This window comes from Artibeus jamaicensis, unplaced genomic scaffold (genome assembly GCF_021234435.1).
Source record: "Artibeus jamaicensis isolate MK-2021 breed Jamaican fruit bat unplaced genomic scaffold, CSHL_Jam_final contig_65, whole genome shotgun sequence".
NCBI lineage: Eukaryota > Metazoa > Chordata > Mammalia > Chiroptera > Phyllostomidae > Artibeus > Artibeus jamaicensis.
The window spans coordinates 3,336,601-3,364,537 of NW_026521913.1; the positions used below are offsets into that span (position 1 = coordinate 3,336,601).

Genomic DNA, 27,937 nt, shown 5'->3' on the forward strand with positions numbered 1-27,937 from the left:
ATATTACAAAAATTAATTTCATCTTTCCTTTGTAAAAAAAACCCATATTATTAGATAATTTGAGATCCCATATTGGTTTGCATCATTGGGTCAGGACTCTCAGGACCATGAATTATCCCATTCCTCTCCACTTCCTTCCTCATTTGCCAAGTAGCACATAAGTGATCTTGAATCCCGCTTTTCTGCTTTGATTTCCTAATCTCAGCAGCTTTGTGTCTTCTTTGCGGGTGGTGATCACATTGCCTACTTTCTCCAGTCACCCGCGTGAAGGAGTTTCCAGGTTCTGAGACTCAAGAGCCCTCTTGACCTTACAAAGGTGGTCTGGCAATTCCTGACTTGCCGCTAGGGGGAGCTGCGACGCTACGTGGTTGCCAAGCAACTGGTGGCCCGGAAGAAGTTGCCCGCCGCGATCTGCAGCAGCTGCTCGCCGGATGACTTCCGGAGAAGGGGAGAAGTTGCGGCGAGCCGGTTTTGGGGCGGCGGGCCGGTTTTGGGGCGGCGGCGTAATGACCACTCTTCGGGCCTTCACGTGTGACGACCTGTTCCGCTTCAACAACATGTGAGTGAGATGCGCATTGGGCGAATACTGGTGGGGGCTCGCCTGCACCCGGGCCGGGGTTCAAGGAATCAGCTCCGCCCCCCGCCACTGGCGGCTGCCTGGGTGCTGCAGGGTCAGAGGCTGGGGACGGGGCAGATGCACGGACTGTCCTTCTGACCTCGGCGGAGGCCTTCCAACTTCCTTTTTTTACCTACTATTTATGCTTTTTATTCCCTGTACCTTTTCATTCGGCAACTCTCAGCGCTCGTGGACGCTGGGCAGCGCGCGGGCCGTCTCATCTGTGGTTATTAGGCAGCACTGGGGTGGTCGGAGGTGGGGCGGGCCCTGAGCTCACAGCCTGGCGCCGGGCTCTGCTGCTTGTGGGTTAGAGATTCGGCTTCCTCTTCTTCCTGCGGACACTCCAAAAGTAAGGGTCCCGAAGGACTTTGCGAGGTCAGTAGGCAATAGGTGTTTGTTGGAGCCTCCCTGGTGGCACCGACCGGTTAACTTGTGAGTGAAACGATACTTCGTCGTGGTAGTCCCGCAGCGATTCCTTTCGAAGTCGGAGTTTGGTTTTGTACCTCTTGTTGCTGGAGCAGCGATCCCGCCCTAGACAGCTTTTCTTTGCACAGTCAGGGTGGGGTTACATGCTGGTGGAGGCCCATTTGCTGGCAGTTTCTTTGAATCCGAGTAGTCAAGATATGTGACTTGTAGGTACCACTTTTTTTTAAAGAAAACTTTTTGTTATGAAAATGTGTGGGCATTTAAAGAGCTGACAATTTTACCATGAACATCTGTCTAGACAGACACATTATCCAAATTCTACAATTAACATTTTGCTATATTGGCTTCATCAAAACCCATCCATCCACCCACCGACCATCCCACATCAGCTTTTGAAGGATGGACAAAATGGTGATAATGACAAGAAACGAAGTCCTGGGGAAGGGATGATACATGAAAAAGCTTGAGGTGTGGCCAGACAACTGGGAGATGACCGTGTCTGTAGTGTAGTGGGTTTCTGTAACTGAGTAGCCAGAAGGAAAATGGTGAAATCACTTTTGTTGAGGAGTTTACACTTGATCCTGTTGGAAGAATTTTTTTTTTGTTTTTTTTTTGGTTACCTCCCAGTTGAAGCAGCATAGTTACTTTGTGTTGGGCTCTAGCTGATCCCAGTGTTGGCACTGTAATAACCCATTTAATCCTCAATTCTCTGAGTAGGTAGTCTCATTATCTCTATTTTGTGTATGAGCAAATTAAGGTACTGAGAGCCGAAATGAACTGTTCTAGGTGTTAGTTGGAGCCTTACAGTGGGAGTGGGTCAAACAAGGAGCCTATTCCAGGGAGATTGGCACTAGATTGGTGGTTCTAAAAGTGGTCCCTGACCATAGGAGAACATTTTGGAAATGCAAATTCTCAGCTGTTTGAGAACCATTGCTCTGAAGCCCTACTCTTCAACATAGAACTGTGTGGAATAGGAGATTAGAGGAGGTATACCAGGCAGGTAAGCCAGAGGGAAGGAGGTCTTAGCAATGGCCCAGCGATAACAACATAATTAAGGCTTGAGCTTTGAAGGTGCTGGCCTGGGAGGTGACAGTCTGCCTTGAAGCTTTAAGAATAGAAAAGGCAAAGCCTCTTGGAGAATCAGTTTTAACTGAAGATCTGGGAAGGGACAACACTATTTTATGTGAAAATGAATAGAGAGAAGAAAAGTAAGCATGAATATGTGCAATAAAACATTAGATTTCAAAGAATCATTCAACTTATAAGACCTGTTCAGAGTACACCTGTAGAGGAACTCCCCTTCCTCTCATTTTCTCCTAATTCTCACTTTGATTAGGGCATTTCTGTAGAGAACTCTGAGAATTGTTGGGAGTAGGGTGTTGCAGCCAGAATGGAAAGAAGCAGTGGATTTAGAATTTAACAAATGTTCTATTTATTCTTGGAAAATTATTCGTGTACCTATTTATGGAGCCATACTGGAGAACAAAACAGGAAAAAAATCAGTGTGGCTGGAGCAGAGTGAGTGTGGGTGTGAGGCAGTGAGGTTACAGTCAAAGGGCTAGATCTTGGAGAGGCCATCATAGGACTTTGGGTTCTATGGCATGTACACTGATAAACCCAGGTGTAGAATTCAGATAGGTATCTGGGCATAGAGGTCTCAAGTTTAGTTTGGGGCTAAAGATAGAAATTTGGTGTCAACATTATGGTATTGAAACCAGGAGGCTAGTGATGGAGTGATGGAGTGAGTGTACCTATGAAAAAGAAACTCCGAGATGGTGCCCTGGGGCCTCAGTCAGGTGTTAGAATGAAGATGTACTGGCCCAGTGAGATGGGAGGAAAACCTGATGGTAGGGTCTTGGAAGCTGAGGTGTTGCAAGTATTTTAGGTGGAGGAAGTGGGGGACTATGTCAGGAACTGCTGATGGCTAATTGTAAAGTATATTTGTACATTTCTTCCAGAAGGGAATGGAGAATTGCAGGAGCAGGGTCCTGAGCGGTAGAGGTGGTGGGATCTGTTTATGAGAACTCCAAGCATGGTTACAGAAGAACAAGTAAAGAGTGCAGAAGCTTATAGTTGGCTGGATTTGGTGGTGGGAACTTGGTGAAGCTTTCTTTTTACTGATGTATTTTCTTTGTGAAATAGAAAGCAGCTGAAGTTAAGAAGTGGGGTGGCCTGTTGGACAGTCGAGGCAACAAGAGAGAATATGTTAGAGCAAGTGATTCTCTAGGTGTGCACTGGGGCCCCTCATGATTATTTTGGGGCTCTGCAATGTGGTGTTGGAGCTATTTTAATGATAATACTAAGGTGATTTTTTTGCCTTTTCCACCCTCATTCTCTCACATAGTGGAGTTTTTCAGATGTGTGATCTTGCAAAAGCAAGTAGACAGATTGGAGAATCCAGCTGTCTTCTACTAGGCCAGACATTGAAAAGATCTATAAAATTGTTAAAACAGTGCCGCTCATATCACTAAATTTTTAAAAATAAAGTGTTTTCTGTAAAAAAAAAAAAAAGTACATCATTCAACTTTATAATAGGTCTGGGGAAACGTGGTGTTTATGATACATGGTGAAATAATTTGTCTTTGGCAATATAATTATATATGAAGATTGTAAGTATGGATGCCACCAGAGCAACACCATCCTAGTCCCTAAAGTTTGGTGATTGTACTCACTTTCACATTGCTCATTTAGGTAACACACCACAACTGAACATGACTTCTACTTTATAGTTCTTTGTTAATAATATTGGCAATTTTGTAGAGAAAAAAAATTTTAAGCCTTTAAAAAAATTAATGCTCTAACCCTGGCTGGTTTATTGAGCATTGGACTGTAAAGCAAAAGGTCACGGGTTCGATTCCCAGTCTAGGGCACGTGCATGGGTTGCAGGCCGGGTCCCCAGTAGAGGGTACGTGAGAGGCAACCTCATATTGATGCTTATCTCTCTCTTTTTCTTCCTCCCTTCCCTTCTCTAAAAATAAAAATAAATAAAATCTTTAGAAAAAAATTTAAATAATTGTTGCTCTAGTAAGTTGATCACTAATTCTATTGGGATAGAATTAATAATAAATGCCTGTCTTCTAGTTGCTTATTTTTTTAAAGTATATCTTATTGATTATGCTATTATAGTTATCACTTTTTTTCTCCCCTTAATTCCCCTCCACACTTCAGTCTGCTCCTACCAGCATCCGGACCCCCCCCGCCCCGCCGCCTTAGTTCATGTTTCTGGGGCATACATATAAATTCTTAGACTTCTCCATTTCCCATACTATTCTTAATCTCCCCTTATTTTTACCTACTATTTATGCTTTTTATTCCCTGTACATTTTCCCACATTCTCACCCCTCCCCACAGATAACCCTCCACAGGATCTCCGTTTCTGTGATTCTTCTCTGTTTTAGTTGTTGGCTTAGTTTGTTTCTGTTTTCTTTCCTTTTTTCTTTCTTTCTAAGTTCAGTTGTTGATAGTTGTGAGTTTGTTGTCATTTACTGTTCATGCTTTTGATCATCTTCTTTTTCTTCGATAAGTCCCTTTAACATTTCTTATAATAAGGGCTTGGTGATGATTAACTCCTTAAACTTGACCTTACGTAGAAAACACTTTATCTGCCCTTCCATTCTAAACAATAGCTCTGCTGGATAGAGTAATCTTGGTAACTGTCTCCTTTTCTCTTGCTGTTTTTCAGATTCTCTCCTTATTTTTAATCTTGAGTAATATAATTATGATATGTTTTGGTGTGTGCTTCCTTAGATCCAACCTCTTTGGGACTCTCTGAGCTTCCTGGACTTCCTGGAAGTATATTTCATTTGCCAGATTGGGGAAGTTCTTCATTATTCTTTCAAATAAGTTTTTAGTATCTTGCTCTTTCTCTTGTCCTTCTAGCACCCCAATAATTCAAACTTCGGAATGTTTAAAGTTATCCTGGAGGTTCCTAACCTCCTCATTTTTAAAAATTCTCATTTCTTCATTTTGTTCTGATTGAATGTTATTTCTTTCTTCTAGTCCAAATGATTGATTTCCGTCCGTTTTCTTCCCATCGCTGTTGGTTCCTTGTACATTTTCCTTTATTTCACTTTTCAATTTTCACTTTCTCTATTTTGCAACCCTACTCAACCATTTCTGTGAGCATCCTGATGACCAGTGTTTTGACCTGTGCATCTGATAGGTTGGCTATCTCTTCATTGCTTAGTTCTCTTTTTAGAGCTTTGATCTGTTCTTTCATTTGGGCCGTATTTCTTTGTCTTGGTGCACCTGTTACATTATAGAGCGTGGAGCCTTAGATTTTCACCTGGGAGGGGCAACCCACATTGCAGTGTTGTAGTGCTGCAGGTTGGGGAGGTGTTAGAAAGGGAACGATGCCACTTGTTCAGCTCTAGGCTGCCTTTCCCCTGCTACTTAGAAGTGAATTGGGCCCTGCTGGTGCTGATTCCTGGGTAGGTGAGATTGTGTGTTTTCTAGGACCCTGTGGATCTCTACAACGAACTCTCCTCTGAGGCTGGGAGTTTCTCCTCTCATTGCAACCCCCATAGGTTTTTACAGCCAGAGGTTTTGAGGCTTTATTTCCCCACCTGGAGCCCTGCATTGGGTGGTCTGTCTCGCTCCCCAGTGGTTCCTCCTGGTTTATGCCCATGCAGATGTAGGACTGCCTGGTCCACCAGTCCCTGCCTTGCCTGCCCCAGTCCTATAGCTACCACCTTGCTGCATGTGCTCTTCCTCCAGGGGCTCCCTGTCCCTACCCCTCCTACCTATCTGAATGAATGTTTCCTCTTTGACTCCTTGGTTGTCAGACTTTCATACAGTTTGATTTTCTTTCAGTTCTGGTTATTTTCTGGTTTTAAATTTGTTGTTGTCATTCTTTTGGTTGTGCTTGGAGGCAAAGTGTATCTATCTGCCTTCACCTCTATCACTGCTGGAAGTCCCTTAATTGCTTATTTTTAATTAAAAAGTTAATTGTTCATTTTTCAGAGAAAGTACTGAGCACAGTGTTAGCCTATAACAGGGGCTTAGTATTCATCTTCCTTTCCCTTAAGCAATATTCATATTTATAACAAGGGTCATTTCACACAGCAGCAAAATCAAAGTGGTCACTGTTCTTATTCACCCTCGTACCAAAAGAGGGACTGGTCATGCCTGTCTCTACAGCCTCAAAGACCTCTTTTCTACTGTTAGGCTTTGATCATTTTAACTTATTTTAGTTTTTTTAAAAAACAATAATTTGGGGCAGCACTGGTTAGTAACAGTATATAAACATATATGTAGGTATAGAGTATTAGAATTAGACATCTGTGTGTTCTATTACATGCTCCCACCCAACATTTAGATTCCTTCTCGTATATATTTGACTACCTTTACCCACTTTGCCCTTCCGCCACCTCACTGATCATCTGACTTAATTTCACTTAGCATAATACTCTCAAGATTCATCTTTGTTGTCACAAAGGCCATATTTTATTTCTTAAAGTGAAGTAGTATTCCATTTTATATACATACCACATTATCTTCATCCAATTTTCCATCAGTGGACACTTGGGTTGCTTCTGTATGTTAGCTATTATAAATAATGCAGTGAAAATAGGGGCACATACATCTTTACATATAAGCATTTTGAGGTCAGTACCCAGAAGAGGAATTGCTGGATCATATGGTAGTTCTATTCTTAATTTTTTTGAGGATTTTTTTTGTTTTCTATAGTAGCTGTACTAATTTATATTTGCATCTACAGTGTACGAAGGTTTCTTCACATCGTCTCCAACACATATTTCTTCTCTTTTTGATAATAGCCATTCTAACAGGTGTGAGGTGATATTGCAATTCGCTTTTAATTTGCATTTCCCTAATAACTACTAATTATATGTCTGTTGACTATCATTATATCTTTTGTGGAAAAGCATCTATTCAGGTCCTCTGACCTTTTTTTAAAATTTAATTATTCTTCAACTACAGTTTTCTGTCTTTTACTCCCATCCCAGCCCTCTCCCCCAGTGCTCCCCACCTCCCTCCCATTTCCACCCCCCTTTGTTTTTGTTCATGTGTCCTTTATACTAGTTTCTATAAATCCTTCCCCTGTTCCCCTGAAATTCCCCCCCTTTTCCCTCTGGTGACTCTCAGCCTGTTCTGTATTTCAGTGTCTTTGGTTATATTTTGCTTGCTTGCTAGTTCTGTTGTTTAGGTTCCTGTTAAAGGTGACAGCATGTGGTATTTGTCTTTCTCCACCTGGCTTATTTCACTCAACATAATGCTTTCCAGTTCCATCCATGCCGTGGCAAAGGGTAGGAGCTCCTTTTTTTCTGCTGCACAGAATTCCCTTCTGTATATGTACCATAGTTTTTTGATCCCCTCATTCACTGATGGGCAGTTAGGTTGCTTCCAGCACTTGGATATTGTAAATTGTGCTGCTATGAACATTGGGTTCTTACTTCTTTTGGATTGGTGTTTCAGGATTCTTAGGATATAATCCTAACAGTGGAATTGCTAGGTCAAAAGGCAGATCCATTTTTAGTTTTCTTAGACAATTCCATACTGTTTTCCATAGTGGTTGTACCAGTCTGCAATCCCACCAACAGTGAACTAGGGTCCCCTTTTCCCCACAACCACTCCAACACTTGTTGTTTGTTGAATTGTTTATGATGTCCATTCTGACTGGTGTGAAGTGGTGTCTCATTGTGGTTTTAATCTGCATCTCTCTGATAGCTAGAGATATTGAGCATCTTTTCATGTGACTCTGGATCCTCTGTATGTACTCCTTGGAGAATTGTCTGTTCAAGTTCTTTGCCCACTTTTTAATTGGGTTGCTTGTCTTCTTGGAGTGGAGTCATGTAAGTTCTTCATATATTTTGGAGATTAAACCTTTGACTAAGATATCATTGCCAAATATGTTTTCCCATACAGTTGGTTCTCTTTTTATTTTAATACTGTTTTCTTTGGCCATGCAGACTTTTAATTTTGATGAGGTCCCTTGGTTTATTCTTCCCTTTATGTTCCTTGCTCTAGGGGACATGATCAGTAAAAATGTTGCTGCATGAAATACTTGAGATTTTCCTGCCAATGTTCTCCTCTAGGACTTTAATGGTGTCACACCTTATATTTAAGTCTTTTATCCACCTCGAATTTATTTTGGTGTATGGTGTAAGTTGGTGCACATAGCTGTGCAGTTCTCCCAACACCATTTGTTGAAGAGGCTATTATTAGTCTATTTTATGTTGCTATCCCCTTTGTTGAATATTAATTGACCGTAGAGACTTGGGTTTATTTCAGGGCTCTGTTGAATCCCATTGGACTATGTGCCTGTTTTTATGCCATTACCAGGCTTTTTTGATTACAGTGGTCTTATAATACATCTTGGTATCAGGTATTGTGATCCCTCTTACTTTGCTCTTTTTTCTCAAAATTGCAGCTGCTATTCGGGGTCATTTATAGTTCCACATAAATTTTTGAAGTGTTTGTTCAATGTCTGTGAAATATGGCATTGGTTCTTTAATAGGTATTGCATTGAATCTGTAAATTGCTTTGAGTAGTATGGACATTTTGATGATGTTAATTCTTCCAATCCATGAACGTGCTATATGTTTCCATTTGTTTGTGTCTTTCTTGGTTTCTTTCTTCTGTGTTGTGTAATATTCTGCATACAGGTCTTTTACCTCCTTGGTTAGGATTGTTCCTAAGTATTTTCTTTTTCTTTCTGCAATATGGAATGGGATCTTTTCCCTGATTTCTGCTTCTGCTGTTTCATTGTTAGTATACAGAAATGCCTTTGATTTCTGGATATTGACTTTGTATCCTGCTGTTCTGCCAAATTCATTTATTAGGTCAAGCAATTTTGGGGTAGAGTCTATAGCATTTTCAGTGTATGCTACCATGTCACCTACAAACAGTCACAGTTTTGTTTACTCCTTTCCAACTTCAATGCCTTTTATTTCCTTTTCTTGTCTGATCGCTGTGGCTAAAATTTTCAATACTATATTGAATAGAAGTGCTGAAAGTGGACAACCTTGTCTTGTTCCTGATCTTAGTGGAAAAGCTTTCAGTTTTTGCCTGTTGAGTGTGATGTTGGCCATAGGTGTCTCATATATGGCCTTTATTATACTGAGGAAAGCTCCCTCTATTCCCACTTTGCTGCGCGTTTTTTATCATGAATGGGTGTTGTACCTTATCATAAGCTTTTTCTGTATCTATTGATAAGATATCTGATTTTTGTCTTTGCTTTTGTTTGTGTGGTGAATTACATTTACTGGTTTGGGAATATCGAATCATAGTTGGATCCCTGGGTGAATCACACTTGGTCATAGTGCATGAACTTTTTAATGTATTGTTGAATGCGATTTGCCAGTATTTTGTTGAGGATTTTAGTGTCTATGTTCATCAGCAATATTGGCCTGAAGGTTTCTTTCTTTGTGGTGTCTTTATCTGGTTTTGGGATTAGGATGATGCTGGCTTCATAAAAAGAGTTTGGGAGTCTTCCGTCATTTGGGATTTTTTGGGATAGTCTGTGAAGGAGAGGGGTTAGCTGTTCCTTAAATGCTTTGTAGAATTCTCCTGTGAAACCATCTGGTCCAGGTCTTTGGTGTGTCAGGAGTTTTTTGATTACTGCTTCAATTTCATCTGCTGTTATTGGTCTGTTCAGGCTTTCTGCTTCTTGTTCATTGAGATTTGGAAGATTATATTTTTCTAGAAATTTGTCCATTTCATCTGGGTTTTCAAATTTATTGGTATACAGTTCTTTATAGTGATTTCTTATAATCCTTTGTATTTCTGTGGTGTCAGTTGTAATCTCTCCTGTTTCATTTCTGATTGTGTTTATTTGGGTCCTCTCTCTTCTTTTCTTGATGAGCCTGCTTAAAGGCTTGTCAGTTTTGTTTATCTTTTCAAAAAAAACCCAGCTTCTGGATTCATTGATCTTTAGAGTTGTCCTTGTAGTCTCTATGTTATTTAATTCTGCTCTGTTCTTGGTTATTTCCTTCCTTCTACTTGCTCTGGGCTGTCTTTGTTGTTGTTCCTCGAGTTCTTGTAGGCATAGGGTTAGGTTGTTTGTTTGAAGTGTTTCTATCTTTTTTCAGGTAGGCCTGTATTGCTATGAACTTCCCTGTCAGGATTGCCTTCACTGTGTCCCATAAGTTTTGGGTTGTCGTGGTTCATTTTCATTTGTTTCCAGAAACTTCTTGATTTCTTCCCTGATTTTATTCTTGACCCATTCATTGTTTAATAGCATGCTATTCAATCTCCATGATTTTGAGTGTTTTGGGTTCTTTCCCTTGGGGTTGGTTTCTCGTTTCAGTCCCTTGTGGTTAGAGAAAATGCTTGGGATGAATTCTGTTTTCTGAAATTTGTTGAGGTTTGTTTTGTGTGCTATCATATGGTCTATCTTTGACAATGTTCCATGTGTATTTGAAAAGAATGTGTAGTTAGCTTCTTTGGGATGAAGGGCTCTATACACATCTGTTAAGTCCATTTCATCTAGGGTGCTGTTTAATGCCACAACATCTTTGTTGTTATTTTGTTTGGAGGATCTGTTTATTTTTGACAGTGGGGTGTTAAAATCCCCTACTATAATTGTGTTGCTGTCAATATCTTTCTTGAAGTCATCTAAGCTTTTCTTTATATATTTGGGTGCTCCTATGTTGGGTGCACATATATTTGCATACAACAATGTTTATGTCTTCTTGGTGGAATATTCCCTCCAGTATTATGAAGTGACCTTCTGGGTCTCTCTTTATGGCCCCTTTTTTGAAGTCTATTTTGCCTGATGTGAGTATTGGTACCCCGGCTTTTCTTTTCTTGCCGTTGTCTTGCAAAATTTGTTTCCAGCCCTTCACTTTTAGTCTGTGTAAGTCTTTTGTCCTGAAGTGAGTCTCTTGTAGACAGCATATGTGTGGGTCATGCTTTGTTATCCATTCAGCTATTCGATGTCTTTTGACTGGAGCATGTAATCCATTTACATTGAAGGTTATTGTTGATAGGTACTTATTCATTGTCATTTTTATAACTGTTTCTCTTTGTCTCTCTCTTTTCCTTTCCTTAAAGCAATCCTTTTAGCATCTCTTGCAGAGCTGGTTTGGTGGAGGTGTATTCTTTTAGACTTCTGTTGTCTTGGAAGCTCTTTATTTGGCCTTCTATCTTGATTGAGAGCCTTGCTGGGTAAAGTTGCCTTGGTTGCAGGCCTCTGGTTGTCATTACTTGGAATATTTGTTGCCATTCTCTTCTTGCTTGGAGCGTTTCCACTGAGAAGTCAGCAGCTAACCTTATTTGGGGCTCCCTTGTATGTTCCTGTTTCTCCCTTGCTGCCTTTAAGATTCTCTCTTTATCTTGGAATTTTGCCATTTTGATGATGATGTGTCTTGAAGTGGGCCTCTGAGTTGCTCTTGATTGGGACTCTCTGTGATTCCTGGATTTGTGCATCTTTTTCTCTCATCAAATTAGGGAAGTTTTCTATCATACTTTTTCAAATAAGTTTTTTATCCCTTGCTATTTTTCTTCTTCTTCTGTTATCCCTATTATTCGGATATTATTAGGTTTCATATTGTCTTGCGTTTCTCTTAATCTCTCTTTATTCTTTCTGAGCCTCTTTTTCTTTTCTTGCTCTTTCTGGGAGTTTTTGTTTTTACTGTGTTCTCCAACTTGCTGATTCGATCTTCTGTTGCATTGATCCTGCTTTTGATTCTTTCCACTGAGTTCTTCAGTTCAGAAATTTTATTCTTTATTTCCTCTTGGCCCTTGTTGAAAGTTTCTATTTTCTTTTTTTTTTGTCACTTAATGGGCCTTTTAATCAGATTTCCTGGTGAATTCTTTTTTTTTTTGACCGATTATGCCATTACCTTTTTTCTATTCCCCCCCTCTGTTCCCCTCCACCCTGCACACCCCTACCCCACCATCGCCCCTTTAGTTCATGAACAGGTGTCTCAGGTTCTTTAGATTCTATATTTCCCATACTATTCTTGCCCTCCCCTGTATCTATTTTCTATCTACTGTCTGTGCTACTTATTTTCTGTACCTCCTCTCCCCTTCTCCTTCTTCCACTCCCCTGTTGCTATCCCTCCCCATGATCTTCATTTCTATGGTTCACTCCTGATCTAGCTGTCCTCTTAATTTGCTTTTGTTTTAGGTGTGGTTGTTGTCCTTTCACTGTTCATGTTTTTTATTTTCTTTTTCTTAGGTAAGTCCCTTTAACATTTCATATAATAAGGGCTTGGTGATGATGAACTCCTTGAATTTGGTCTTACCTGAGAAGGACTTTATCTGTACTTCCATTCTAAATGAAAACTTTGCTGGATAGAGCAATCTTTGTTGTAGGTCTTTGGTTTTCATGACTTGGAATACTTCTTTCCAGCCCCTTCTTGCCTGTAAGGTCTCTTTTGAGAAATCAGCTGACAGTCTGATGGGAACTCCTTTGTAGGTGACTGTTCCCTTATCTCTTGCTGCTTCTAGGATTCTCTCCTTCGTTTTCATCTTTGCTCATGTAATGATGATGTGCCTTGGTGTGTTCCTTCTTGGGTTCAACTTCTTTGGGACTCTCTGAGGTTCCTGGATTTCCTGGAAGTCTGTTTCCTTTGCCAGAACGGGGAAGGTCTCTTATTATTTGTTCAAATAAGGTTTCCACTCATGGCTGTTCCTCTTCCCCTTCTGGTACCCCTATAATTTGAATGTTGGAACGTTTAAAGATGTCCTGGAGGTTCCTAAGCCTCTCCTCATTTTTTTGAATTCTTGTTTCTTCATTCTTTTCTGTTTGGTCATTTTTTCCTTCCTTCTGGTCTACTCCCTTGATTTGAGTCCTAGTTTCCTTTCCATTACTATTGGTTTCCTGTGCATTACCATTCATTTCAATTAGTTTAGCCTTCATATGTTCCTCTAATTTGTGACTAAAATCAACCAGTTCTGTGAGGATCCTGATCCCCAGTTTTTTGAACTGTGCATCTGAAAGTTTGGCTAATTTCTGCATCGCTTAGATTTTTCGGCTCTGGGGCTCTGAGTTGTTCTTGAGCCATGTTTTTATCTGTTTGTGCCTGTTACGTATGAGGAGTGGAGCCTTAGTTGTTTACCAGGGTGGGGCCACCCAGGTCACTGGTTTGTGGTGCTGTGTGTGGGGGCAGGGTCAGAGAGAGAGCAGTGGCGGTCCTCTCCTCTAGCCCAGTCTGTCCCACCACTCTCCCCCGCCTGTTTATCTGAGCGGAAATGTGCGAGCCTGCCCCCCTACGCTGTGCGGTCTCAATGCTCGCCTCTTCACAGGTTTATCTGCCTGGAAATGCTCGACCGACCACAGACAGCCAGCCTCACCTCTTCCCTGTGTCTGCCCGTAGCTAGCCTGCACCTGGCATCCACGCCTTAGGCTGCCTGCGCACCACCGCAGTTGGGGATCTTTCTGGCCAACCCTCTCTGCTGCTGGCTTTGCCCCTCTTACCGGTTTAGCTGACCATTTTGTTGTTTTTGGACTCTGTATTGTGGATTTTCTTTGTGGTTTGGTTGCGTTTATTGTTGTAAAAATGTTGTTTTTAAACTTGGTTGTGGGAGGACGCAAGGTGTTTCCACCTACACCTCCATCTTGGCGGAAGTATCTGTTTTCTTTTTCATGATGATATAGTTTGCAGTAAGTTAATTGTAATTCCCCTGTAGTTTCTGGTAGCTCATTGTGAGCTCTTTGAACTTCCTGATAGCCAGTGCTTTGAATTCAATATGTGATAGTTGACTTGCTTCTATTTCATCTAGCAATCTTTCTGAGGCTTCCTCCTTTCCTTTTGTTTGGGGATTGGTTGTTTGCCTCCTATTGTTTGTGAGACTCTTCTTCTTAGCTTTAGTATCTTCAATTGATTTGTTCTGGCTTCCTGGGTTTATGATGTGAACTTCTGTGATATAATACCTGTGGGATTCGGTGGTGTAGTCTCCTTGATCTACCAAGGTCACTGGTTTTGGGCTCTCCTTTAAGTTGGCTGTGTGTTTGTCTTTAGGTTTTGGTTGTTTTGGGTCTTTCTTTTGTGGTTCCTTCCCACCAGTTGGTTAACTTATGGTCCCTGTGTTCACCACCTCTTGTAATTTGTTGTGCTGGTGAGGGCAGATGGTGTTGAAGCTAGTTCTTCCATGTGTATAAAGTTTTGGGGATTTTTTTTTGCTCCTGTTCAGTTGTTTGTACTGGGCGGTTTCTCCACTATTTAGTTGTATTTCCACATAGGTCTTGGATTGAGGTTTGTGTGGTTTCCACTCCCTCCTTCACTGTCTTCTGTTGTTATCTGTTGGTGGTTCCTTTGTTGTTGGGTTTCCTCTTCCAGTGGTATCCTGGTGTTCACCACTTCTACCTACTCTTTTTATTTTGTGATCAGTTGGAGGGCGAGGCAAAATGGTTTATGAGAGCAGGAGAGTATTGTATGATATTTACAGTAGCAACCGGTGGAGAAGAGATAGGAGATCTTTAGGCTATGTATAATGTTAACCATAATCTTAAACCCAACTACCCATTTTTTAAAAAGGTTGGACAGGTTGGATCTAGAGAGCAGTGGGGTTGTGGGAGGTAAGATTCTGAGGTAAGTAAGAGTAAAGGATAGTAAATAGGCGTAGTGTGTGAGAGAGTAGAGTTAACCACTACAGTAATAGAGGAAACTGTGAAGTGAGCTAAGATCCAGGATGGGTGTTGTGAAGTATTTACAGTGGTAAAAACAGCTATTTTTTACAATAATATTAGAGCAATAATCATAGGACAGAATCTGTGTGATCTGGACAACAAGAATAGGGGGTATAGAACTTTGAGTAGTGTGCTAAAGGATCACAAGTGAGGTGAAGGACAGTAAATTAGCAATACACTGTGGAAGAGAGAACAAGGGAGACCTGTGATATGATAGAATATAACCAGCTAAGGCAAAGAAGAGTATAGAGAAAGTAGAGGAATACAAACATCCTATTAAAATAAAAGATGTAAGAATAATGAAAAAATAATACATATATGCAGCAACTTGTGGGTTCTCTGCTATAGCAAAGTGAAATTTTTCTCTCTGTCTCTACTGTTGGGATGCCCCCTCTTTGGGTCCAACTCTGGTCTTTTCGCAGTTCCAAGTTGTTTTTCTCACTTTTGGGTAAAAGCGAAAAAGAGAAAAAAGGGACAGGAGAAGGGAGGAAGAAGTGATAAGTCGGGAAAGAAAGGAAGAAGGAATAAAACAAGAAAGAAGGAAAGAGGAAAAAGGTATTGAAAGATAAAACAATAATAAAATTAAAAAAAATAAAAGATTACTTAAAAAAAGTTTCTTGTTTTCAAACTGGTCATACTGGTTTTTCTGGTCTTAATGGCTGCAGCAGGCTGAGGGGCAATTGGTGTGGCCTTTCTCCCTTCCTGATGTGTGTACTCAGGCAGTCCAGAGAGCACTCTCCCAAACAGCTAGTCTGGCTCCTCTCCCCAGTGCCCCTCACAGGGAATCCTGGTCCTCTTTAGAGCACTCTTTCCGGGGGTCATCACCGTGGGTGGGGTGTGGGTGAGCGCGCCCTCCAGGTTGCCTGGGTCTCCCGGGATTGGGCACGAACTCTTCCCAGTACTATGAGGGAATGCAAGGCCTTTTGCCAAACTTCAGGATCGCTGCCAAGCTGGGTGGAGAGGAGGTCAGGCAGTTGCCACAGGAGAATCCTTCAAATGTTTACTTTTGGATAAATTTTCTGTAATCTAGCCTGCCACTCAGTACAGCCCAATTCTCCAGCCAGACCAGTGACTATCAGAGCCAGAGCCCGACACTGAACCTCTCAGTTCTCCCAAGCATGCGACCCCAGACTCCTCCGGTGATCATTGTGTTTGTGTTTTGCTTCTTTGTTTCTATTCCCTTTTCTGCAACCTCAAGCAAACAGGTCTCTACTGATGTTGCCCAAACCTTGCTTGTCTGGGGAGGAAGGGAGCTGATGACCCAGCTTTCTCCCAAGGACCCTGCAGCAGGCCCGGGGCTGCCAAAGAGTCCCGTGTGGGTTTATTTCTGGGCTCATTTCTGGTCTGTGTGTCTTGTTTTTCTGCCAGTACCATACATACAGTTTTGAGTACTGTAGTTTTGTAGTATACTTTGCAGGGAGTACGATACCTCCAGCTTTGTTAATTCTCCTCAGGATTACTTTAGCTCTTTGGGGTCTTTTATGGTTGCATACAAATTTTTTAAAAAGTTATTCATGCAAAATGAGTGAAGGGTCTTAAAAGGTATAAAATTTCCAGCTAGAAAATATGTAAGTCACAGGCATGTAGTGGGTAGTACAGTGAGTATAATTAATAATAGTATAGCATATTTAAAAGTTGCCAAGAGAGTAGATCTTGAAAGTTCTCTCCACAGTGAAAGAATTTTGCAACTATCATTTTGCAATATGGCTGTTAGGTAATTTAAACCATCTTCCTTGGCCCTAAAGTTGGTTTTAAAGTGGTTTTGTGTTAAATTTCCTTGTGCATATTATTATTTTTATTTTTAATGGCCTTATTTAAACTGGTTTTGTAAACACTGCTTACTACTGATAATTCTCATTTCTTTCAGTAACTTGGATCCACTTACAGAAACTGTATCCTTTTTTTAAAAAGTTAAGTGAAAGCTTACTGAGAGTAAGTAAAATAGAGAAACGGGAAAAATAGACAAGTACTGAAAAACTTTAAAGCTTGTAGGTAAGTAAGCATCATAAGCAACATTAAAAGCAATTTACAAGAACTGGGAACAAGAGTTGTTTTAAACCTGCCTGACAAGCTGCTAATACAATGACCTTATAAGTCTATAACAATACTTCTAGTTTCCCTGCCCAGCTTCCCTCTCCATATTAAGTATGGCTGTACACAACAGAAAGTAGTGAGTTCAGCAAGATGGGTTATTTCTTTCTGTTGTGAGTGAAGTTTGGAAACGATGAGCAATCCAGGGCAGGCTGTGGTTCCATATAGTTGCCATTGACCAAGTCCTGCACCTGAACCACTCTGCTATTCCCAGGGTGACCTTGACCTTCTTATCTCATGGTTGCCAGAGCAAATGGCATCATATCCGTGTTCTTGTCATGAGGATCAACAGACAAGAAGTGGAGAGTGTCCTTTCCTTTTAGTGGTACATTGGGGAGGCACCACATAACCCTTCTGTATCTCATTGACCAGCATCTGCATCATGCTACACTTATTTAAAAGCCCCAGAATGTGCCTAGCTTTAAGTTGGGGCTTGTTACTGTAGTAAAGAGAGGATTTGGGGTAACAATGAGCAGTGTGTATCATGTTCCCCAAGAGAAAAATGGGCAAAGGTGTGAAATTAGGGTACTTTGGGTTATGTTACAGTAACAGGCAACCCCCACATTCTCAGTGGCTTAAAACACAGAGTTGGATTTCTGGGTTATCCATATCCATTGTAGGATAGGGCAGTAATATTAACTGGTAATTTAATAAAAGAGGGCATATAGGAGACTACTGAACATACTAGGAGTTTAGTCTCACCAGTCAAAAGACATGCAAATTAAAAGCAAAATGAAATGTGATGTTTTACCTATCAAATTATCAAGAATTTTAAAAAATGCTAAAACTCAGTGCTGATGAGGTGAGGTTACAGGAATATTTTCATAAATTGCAAGTGAAGATAGAAACTGCAGTAGTTTTCTGGAAGGTACTTTGGCAATGCAATTCTTGGTAATTGCATTTCCTAGAAGTGGAAAATAGTAAGCAACAGGGGCAATTATGTCAGTAAACTAAGGTGCATGAGTTAAGTTGGTCCACTGCCTGTTTTTGTTAATAAAGTTTTATTGGGACACAACTATACTGAATAACTTACTATTAGCTGTGGCTTTTGCCCATGCCTTTCCTAGGTTGAGTAGTTGCAACAGAGACCATATGAACCACACAGCCTAGACTATTTACTATATGGTCCTTTACAGAAAATGTTTTTTAACCTCTTAGTTATGCCATTACAAAAATATTTATTGCAGAGTTATAATATTAAAAATTTGGAGTAACATACATAGCAATAAGGAAACGACTAAATAAACTATTTTGTATTCATAAAGAATTTTTTAAAGTTCTTGAGAAAGTAGAAACAACCTAGATGTCCACTGTCAAGGGATAGTATATTTAAATAGTCTTTTCACATAATGGAATACTATGCAGTAGTAAAAATTAACTGTAGATAGAACAGGGCTACATATAGAGTTGAGTGGGGAAAGGAAAAAAAATCTCCCAAGTTTTCATTTGTTTTTAAAACTATGACCTATTAAAGACTATCCATGTTTCAAAAAAAGGAAATGAATTCCGAAAGATTCAGTTTTCACAGCATAATAAAGGAAAATATTAGGATGCAAATCAATATATGGTGTATAGCCAGTTACCCTTAAAACTTAGAAAAAAGGTCTCATAATATAATTTAGGTGAAGCCATATTTGAAAGTAACCTATCAGATCCTAGTGGTTGATGAATGAACTTCTGGGTCTCCTCCATTAACTGGAGGAGAGACAGTTAAGGTGTGTTTTTGGGCTGCAGGCAGGAAGATGTTAGCTTGTCATTTTAGGGGTTATGTTTGAAGAGTATTGAAAATAAAACTTGTCCTTCAGAGGAGTGTTTGAAGAATTTACTGGACAGGCTTTCCAGGAACTTTTTTAAAAAATGTATGATTGATGATGTCCCTTTATAGAATTGGATCGGCAAGCTTACTAAGAAGAAATATAGGAATGAGTATATATTAGTAAGGACAACAGGGTTGAAGAGTTAAGTAATGAACAAATTATTCAGGCATTCACTCTTAAGTCAGCTTTTCTTTGCAGTATTAGAAGTAGAAAATCTGAATCAGTGGAAGGGAAAACTGGGTAATTGTTAAGTTGCCTCTGGAAGTACTTAGTGTTTTTTGTTTCCAAGATAAGCAGTTCATCATAGAAGAAAAATTTCTCATCCAAAATACAGAAATATGTACAACTTTTCCATAGTCAGTATACATGAATTGTATAAATTATACCAGTTCATAATTTACCAAATAAAAGATGACTAGGAAGTACTTATAAAGTTACTTTCACAGTCTCATAGTTGAAGCTAAAGTAGGTACCAGTCTAATTTTCCTACAAATATGGAAAAATAAACATTGAGCATCTATGTGGCAAGCTCCAGGGATACAGAGAATATTACTCATATTCTAAGGGGAGATGGCTGGTAAACAGATGAGTATCAGGTGAGGATTAAGTGCTATGCTGAGACTTAGGCTACAGTGTGATCAGTAGGGAGACTGATTGCAGAACTTTGGAGTCCTGGTTCTCTGCTTTCTAGTAGATATTATGGTCTCCATTCACATTTGACATATGTTCAGGTAATAGTTAAAAATTAGTGCTAACCTAAATATTTCACATAATGATATGATTATAGATATCACATATATAGGGCTAGGGATAAAGTAACAGTATACTTTTTAAAGGAAACTTTCTTTAAAATATCCTTTTTATGAAGGGATGAACTTGTTACTGTCCATTGCTTTGCACACTCCTTAATAAGACTCTAGTATGGGATTCCTTTTTACTTACAGTACCTTGCCCATTGGCCAGAGTATTTCATTGTTGCAGAGGCACCTGGTGGAGAGTTAATGGGTTATAGTAAGTATAATACCACTTGTATTTTTTGGATAGGTAGTTAAGATTTTAATACAGGTTTCAGCTAATTTACTTAAATTGATAAAGAATTGAAAGTATGATCACAATGTCTATAATTTTATTTCCTTTTCAACCATTAGACAACTCACTGATCCATTCTATAAATTAAAAATGTACCTACTGAACAGTAATTCTATATTAATATGTGAACCCATGTGTTATTAATGAATACAATATTTGTTGACAGTTATGGGTAAAGCAGAAGGCTCAGTTGCTAGGGAAGAATGGCATGGACATGTCACAGCTCTGTCTGTTGCCCCAGAATTTCGACGCCTTGGTTTGGCTGCTAAACTTATGGAGTTGCTAGAAGAGATTTCAGAAAGGTGAGATTCTGCTTTCCTAATAATATATGGACCCTGACCATTTGCTTTTTCTTTTTGTGAATGTAACACCTTCTCTCCTTCAGGCTGAATAAATACTATGCACTACAGTTTACAGGAATTTCATTTTTAGCCTCCAGTAGTCCTCACAATAATTCTGTCACATATTCAGAATGGTCTCATTGTCTCTATGACCAATTTTCCATTGAGGAAAATTAAGGCAAAGTAAGTGACCTATAAGCTGGGTAATTGATAGAATGAAAGACTAGCCCTTAAGGTTTCTTTTAGTGTTCTTGACACTATGGTAGATATTCCCAAATTCTGTTAACATTGCCCTTAGCATGTTAATTTTTTTCACAGTGCCTCTTGGCTGAAAGTTAACAGTTTAATTTTAACCAGTTATGTCCTAATGACTTAGTATTTATTATTTCATTGTTAAATAATTGTGGGTATACACTGATGCACATTAGGTATTGTATGACATCTCAAACCTTGGAAACAGACAGACACAATCACCTACATTCCTGTTTCACATTGCTTTTCATGTAGTGGTGTTTTGCTTTTTTTTAATCATAGGAACTGCCCCAAACCTGGCTTTATAAAGATACTGTCATCAAAGGGAATGTAACATGTTGTAATGCCACAATTTTGAACTACATCAAAAACTAGTAGCTTGCTAGTATCTGATATGTAGGGTTTGTCTGTGCTTTCTCTGAACAGTTGAAATCCTACAGCACCTCTGAGTTTTGGGCACCTTGGAGCAGCTTTGAAAACTGCCAACATTAAGGCTTTTTAAAAAAGACCTGTTGTATACATTAAACATCCTCATTATTCGAGGTAAAAGTAATACAGTAATATGAAAAGAGAATCACTCCTACCAGCCTATCCTAGAAGAGATAAAAGATGTGTGTGTAAATTGAACCAATTGTCAAGCTGCCATTTTTTCCCTTTAAATGCTTAGAAGTATGTAGGAAAGGGAATAGCTGCTGAGAAGCACTTGTGAGGCTTTATATTTAACTAATGAACTTAATAAAGATGAGTTTTAAATAAGTAACAATGGCTTGAGAATTCTCTCAGCCAAGTTGGTGGCAAGAGGTACTTGAACTCATTTAGAGAAAAGAGGAAATAGTGTTAGCTGAAAAATAAATCAACTCTAGTTTTTAAGAATACTTGAGATTTAAGTGATTTTTATTTGTATGGGTGTGTATGTTTACCTATATCCATCCATCCATATATACATGCATTTTTAAATATATACATTAAAATAGAAACAGTATATAACTTCTAAACAAATAAGTAGAGATAAAACTAGAATGACAGAAAGCCAGAAGAGACAAAAAGGAAATTAAATTGACAAAACAAATAAAAAGCATTAAATGAGATGGTAGTTGTGAATCCAAATATTTTTGGAAATTACAATAGTAAATTTAGTTAATGGACTAATGACTCCATTTAAAAGTCAAAGACTTGAGGATTTTATGCTAAATGAAATAAGCCATTCGCAGCAAGACCAATACTGTATGATTCCATTTATATGAGACATGTAAAATAATTGAATTCATAGATCAAAGAATGGAATAGTGGTGGCCAGGGGCTGGGGTTGGGGTAAGTGGGGAGCTACTAATCAGCATAGTTTCAGTTAAGTAAGATGAATAAGCTCTAGAGTCAGCTGTACACATGTACCTGTAGTCAGCAATCGTGTATTGTTCATTCACAGTTTATTAAACTCTCTGGTGTTATGAAATAAAATTGAATTAAAAAGGAAATAAAATTGAAAAAAAGGGAGACCTTTAGAACTCTACAGGGAACACATAAATATTTAAGATACAAAAGACTGAAAGTAAAAGAAATTTTTAAAATTATGCAAATTCTGATCAAAAGACAGTTGGTATACTTAATGAACAATGGTAACAGTATAGTTCAGTAATTACTAGCATAAAGAAACTCACTGCGTATTGATAAAAACTTAATCCATCAGGAAGATGTAACAAAAAGTTTTATGTAACAAGTGACAAAGATTCAAAGTAAAAATGCAGCACTTTACAAAACTATGTGGAGAAATAGATAATCATCATCGTAATGGGAGTTTTGAACATGTGTCTTACTAATGGACAGTCAGACAGAAATTGATTTAAGGGTATAGAACAGGGGTCAACAAACTTTTTTTGGGCCAGGCAATAAATGTTTAGGCTTTGCAAGCCTTCTGAGCTATTACATATATATATATATATATATATATATATATATATATATATATATATATATATATATATATATATATATGTATGTATATAAGGGGTGTATGTGTATGTGTATGTATATATGTATGTATATATATATGTATGTATATATATATATTTTAAACCCTTCAAAACTGTACAAAGTGTTCTTAGCTTGAGAGCAGAACAAAAATAATGACCTGACTTCTCACTTAAAAAATTTCAATCAGTAGCCAAAAATCTTCCCACAATGTATGGCTTTTCTGGAAAAATTTTATTCGATTTAAAAAATAATGACTGTAAGTTCAATTTTACGCAAACAAAAAGAGGGAACACAACTTATTTTTTTTTAACTGGGATAACCGTGATAATAAAATATGCCAAGAAATATTAGGAAAATTTGAGGAACATCTCATTATAAATGCAAAAATCCCTGGAAAAGCTTAGTAAAATGGATACAGTAATATGTAAAGAGGATGCTTTATCAAGGGAAGTTGTTTTAATGTTAGAAAATCTGTAGCTCTGGCTGGTGTGGCTCAGTGGATTGAGCGCCAGCCAGCCTGCAAACCTAAAGTCAGGTTGCTGGCTCGATTCCCAGTCAGGGCACATGCCTGGGTTGTAGGCCAGGTCCCCAGTGTGGGACATGGGAGAGGTAACCTATCAGTATTTCTCACACATAGATGTTTTTCTTGCTTTCTCTTTCTCCCTTCCTTCCCCTCTCTCTAAAAAGTAAGTACATAAAATAAAATCTGTAAATATATTCCACCACTGTAATAGATTAAAGGAGAAAATTTCTCATTAAATGCAGAAAGTGCTTTGATAAAATTCAGTATTCATTCTTGGTTAAAAACTGTTAGCAAACCAGGAAAGAAGGTGAGAACTTCCTTCTCAAACCAGAAAGTGAGAACTTCCTTAAACTGAAAAAAGCGTATCTACAAAAAACCTGTAGTAAATATTGATGGGAATGTATTAAATGTTTTCCTTTTAAAATCTGGGACAGGATGATAACACCTACAGTCTGCCCCTCTTCAGTAATATACTGGACATACAAGACATCAGTAAACCAAGGAAAAGATATGAGGATTGAGAAAAAACATTTTACTTTGCACTGATAAGACTATGCAAATAGAAAACCCACCAGAATCTATAAGTAAATGTTTAGACCAGCGATTTTTAACCTTCATCATCTCATGACATAAATTACTAAAATTTTCTGGCTCACCAAAAAGTATATATTTTTGTGATCTTACCAAAAAACTAGGTGGCTATTGTGTTGGCTGTTGTCAGTTTTTTTTTAACTTCGTCTAAGAGAATAGGTCAGTACCCCTGGTTAAATAGTTAGGTGTCCTGCATGTTTCAAAAAATGTTGTGTTACGCCACTTGAAAATTGATGGTTTAGACTGAAAGTTAAGCAATTGCTGGTTTAGACTGAAAGTTAAGCAAAGTTGTTGGAAAAGTCTAATAAAAGTTGCAAGACCTCTGAAGTTCATAAAACTGAATTGAGAGGCAGTAAAGATGACCTGTGTAAATGCACTGAGGATGACCTAAAATTGAGAGGTGAACTACTGCCCTGGCACAGAGGACTGGATACAGTAAACTGGCAGTTGGTTCACAGAGCCAATGTAATTGCAGTCAAAGTCCCAAGTATTTTTTGTGGAACCTAAGTTGCTTCTGAAACTTACAGGGGAATGGATAAGAACCGAAAAGACAATATATTCCTGAAAAACAAAACGGGCAGATTTGTCCCTTTTAGATAATTCAGCTGTAATGTGTAAGACTACATGTTAGTGCTGGAGTAGTTGTCTAGAGCAGTGGAACAGAATTTGAAAAACAGATCCAGGAATACATACAAATTTTTTGCATACCTCAGAGGAGGCATTTGTTGATTAGTGATAAAAGGATACACTTTTCTGTAAAGGTGGTGGCACAATTGGATATCCATATGGGAAATTTTTTCCCCCAGATTACTGTCTTACTAAACACAAATCCCAGATTTATTAAGAACCTAGATGTGAAAAGCAAAATTAAAAAGCCCTTTGAAGTTAATATAGGAGAGTGTCTACTGACCTCAAAATAGAAAAGAACTTTTGAAATAAGCCATAAAAAATGCTAACTATAAAAGAAAATTTCATATACTTAAATTCATTGAAGTGAAGTGACTTCGTTCTCCAGAAAATACATAAGGATAATGATGCCCTGGCTAGTGTGGCTTAGTTGGAGCATTGTCCCATACACAGAAAGGTCATAGGTTGGGTTCAATTTCTGGTCAGGGCACATACCTAGGTTGATCCCTTGTCAGGGAACGTATTAGAGGCAACCGACAGGTGTTCCTGACATCAGTGTTTCTCTCTTCTCCCCCCTTCCCTTCTCTCTAAAAATCAATGAGCATGTCCTTGGGTGAGGATTAAAAAAAATGCATATGGATAATGACAAGCCAAACTACAAATTGGAAAAAGATATGCAAACTGGAAAAAAAGATTTGTGACAACCTTTACACAATGTTGAATATCCAGAATAAACAGAACTACAGTGTAAAGGAGAAAAAGAAAAATGAGAGATCAGTAAGGACTCTAGAATGAGAAATCTAAATGTCCAGCAAAAATATATTCAGCCTTGTTAGTAATCCAAAATACTAATACCCAGAAATAGCATTGTTCCATAAAATTTTCAAAAAATGAAGTCTGATGCAACAAACCTTGGTACTGTGGTAATGGAGTCTTATACCACTTCTGTGGGAGTGTAAGGTGGTTCAAGTAGACTGAGAAACAGACAATATCTAATAAAGTTGAAGATGTGCATACCCTGGCGAGCCAGTGATAACATTCCTAGCTGTGGACTTCAGATTTTGTACCATGAGACACAACAAAAATATTAATTGTAGCATGGTTTATAAGAGTAAAAACTCGAAATGTTTCTCTGTAGAACCAGAGACAATTTGTAGTATATATCCATATAATGCAACGCTGAGTAAAATGCAGATGAACTAGCTCTAGCTACACCTGGGCTGACTTGAACAACACTGACTGAGAGGCCTATCACTAAAGAATAAAGTATGTTTTCTTTTATATAAAGTTCATAAACAGGAGAAACTGAACTATAATAGGTAGCAAATCTATAGCAAAGAGTAAATAAATAGCTAATGATTACAAGAGTTAGGACATGGAGACCTCTGGGTACAGGAGAGGCTGTCATTGGCCAGAGGGACCAGAGGGCTTCAGAGCTGTGACCGATTTCCTACAGTTACACTTTGGCCATAGCCAGCCTGGTGCTTGCCTCAAAATTTTTAATTTGTGCATATGAGTGAAAGATAGTATTCTATGACTTAATTGGTAAAATGAGCATATCAATTACTATGACATAAAATACACAGCAATTTTTTAAGACAGAGTTGTAAAAAAATGCTTTTTGAAAAGGTTATACTTTTAAGAAAGTATTGTAGGTTTTGAATATTAGCATGCAAACAAAGTCATCTTTTTATACAGTGAAATAATTGTCGTAAGTTCTCAGCAATATTACGTTTATTTTGTAGTCAGCTGCAGGATACTATTAGTACCATTTTATGAGTAGTAAACAAAGTAAAATTAGCTATGGTTTAAAAAATATATGTACTTGTTATTTTCTGTAATTCCTCACATTCTAACATTTTCTTTTTTAAAAAAGAAAAGGTGGATTTTTTGTTGACCTCTTTGTAAGAGTATCTAACCAAGTTGCAGTCAACATGTATAAGCAGTTGGGCTACAGTGTGTACAGGACGGTCATAGAGTACTACTCAGCCAGCAATGGGGAGCCGGACGAGGACGCTTATGGTAAGCTCCTTTCACTGGCAGAAACCCAAAGAGGAAGCCAAACATTTACATTCATTCTACAGACTGAAATACTTAATTATTGTAATAAACTTAAAATAATTATATTTGTTGGGATATATTTTAAATTTGATAAATAATATTTAAGTTTCCTTCAACCTGCCTTCACAAATATACCACTACTTAATTTATATTAGCTAACCCATAACTAATTACTGTCAACTATTGCCTTACTACATTACAGGCATGTTCTTTTACTAAGATTCTGTCAAAAGAATATTTGTATTAAAAGCTGAATCCCAGTTGGGGTTTGGTTAGCGTCTGGCTACTTGTGATTATATAAAGACATTTATTTCTCTTAGAATCTGGTGAAAGTCGGGGTAGGGGACCAAACCTCTTACGGGAAATTTGCCTGTATACTTTAAATTTGATAAAAATAGTTTGAAATTGGGGTACTTACATTAAACCTTGCTTCCTAACAGATATGAGGAAAGCACTTTCCAGGGACACTGAGAAGAAATCCATCATACCGTTACCTCATCCCGTGAGGCCAGAAGACATTGAATAACCCTGGGCAGTGGTTCTTAGGCTGATGTTCCAGATATTTTATGGACAGTATTATTTCCACTGGATGATCTTAGAGCTCTTTTAGAGAAAAATATTCATTTAGGTCTTAAATGATTTCAATAAAATATTTTAAATCTCATTGTTTTCAGTTAGCAATATCATACCTACTAAAGCTGTCCACTGTGATAAAATTCAATCAGAAAGGCAGCTAAGTCAGAGGGAAAGTGTACCATCATGGTTCATAAGATGCTAGGGGAAAAAAACTTGCTCCAGTCTCCTAATTTTGTGCCTGAGAACCACTGCTGCATAGATATATATTTTATTTTGTATTGACGTATTGACTGAAGCTTTAAAAGCATATATGAAGTGCTAAACTTAAGATGTATAATAAAATGTACTATTGATGCTACAAATGTTTCCTGGAAGTTTGTCAAACTAAATTAGGATTGAGAAGGTATCATTTTAGGATATTTTGTTTCTTCATTAAGTTTTTGGTTTATATATAAAACATTTTTTTTTATTGTCTTTAAACACTCCCTGCCTGGCATACTGAAGCTTCTTCCTTAATGCAGAATAAATTCTTCCCAGTTACTTGTTTTCACACTCTTAGTTCCAGGTTCTTTGTTTTGTCCCATAAATAATTTCCTTAAATCCTGCCTTTCAAAATATAAAAAGATGCTGAAATTTATTTAAAGGGGAAAAAGAATCTAATTCCTAAAGGCCATGTAACTAGATCATAGGCCAACCACATATTCTCATGTGTAATTTTAATCACTTGTAATCAGAAAATATTGAGTAAAAGAAGTAGCTAAAGAAAAACCCACAGAAATGATTATTAAAGAGCTTTTACTTTAGAAAGAACTTATTTTGGTAGAGTTAAAGATGATCAAGAAATGAATCCTTTATGATCTACCATGAAAGAAAAACTTTATCTTTCATGCATTTCCTTAATGGCACTTCCCAGAAAGTATTAAAAGAGTTTGCTTTGAAACCATGATCAGTAATTTTCTTTTCTTACACATACAAGTAACATAAACAGAATTTTAGCTAGACTCTATAACCTGACACCACAACTGCTGATACTGGTCCAACGATTGAATCAGTGAGGTTGAAGACAGGTTTCCCTTCTATTCTAGCAGTCCTATTTTGTTCTGCCCTCAAAAACTACCTTATTTTCAAGATAAAAATTTAGTAACATACTGACTAACTTTTATTCCTGTGGAATAAAAGTGCAAATATATTTGCAAATATAGTAATACATTTTCCTAATTTAATTTAGATAATAAATACGCTAATTGTCCTTATAGGTAAAAAAAAGTCTTGAAGATACACAGTTGTAGTCCAATAGCTTGGGCAATGAACAGAAGAAAAGAGAGGCTTGAGAAATATAGGCCAGATTAAAGTAAATATTTT

General features: G+C 38.2%; 1 protein-coding gene across 1 annotated transcript; it reads left to right on the forward strand.

The window, feature by feature from the left end:
* The first annotated feature begins 420 nt into the window (after positions 1 to 420).
* NAA20 (N-alpha-acetyltransferase 20, NatB catalytic subunit) lies at positions 421 to 27,776 on the forward strand. The gene is made up of 6 exons (XM_037132788.2): positions 421 to 559; positions 16,507 to 16,531; positions 19,468 to 19,558; positions 19,803 to 19,938; positions 25,815 to 25,960; positions 26,440 to 27,776. The coding sequence occupies exons 1-6, from the start codon at positions 432 to 434 to the stop codon at positions 26,523 to 26,525; spliced, it is 612 nt and encodes a 203-aa protein (XP_036988683.1). The 5' UTR covers positions 421 to 431; the 3' UTR covers positions 26,526 to 27,776.
* The last annotated feature ends 161 nt before the right edge of the window (positions 27,777 to 27,937 follow it).

Excerpts from the sequence above, each read along its gene's own strand:
- NAA20 (XM_037132788.2), top strand. The coding sequence starts at position 432 with ATGACTTCCGGAGAAGGGGAGAAGTTGCGGCGAGCCGGTTTTGGGGCG. Across the intron at positions 16,532-19,467 it reads TGGATCCACTTACAGAAACT|TATGGGATTCCTTTTTACTT; the intron begins GTATCCTTTTTT and ends ATAAGACTCTAG. Across the intron at positions 19,559-19,802 it reads TGGAGAGTTAATGGGTTATA|TTATGGGTAAAGCAGAAGGC; the intron begins GTAAGTATAATA and ends ATTTGTTGACAG.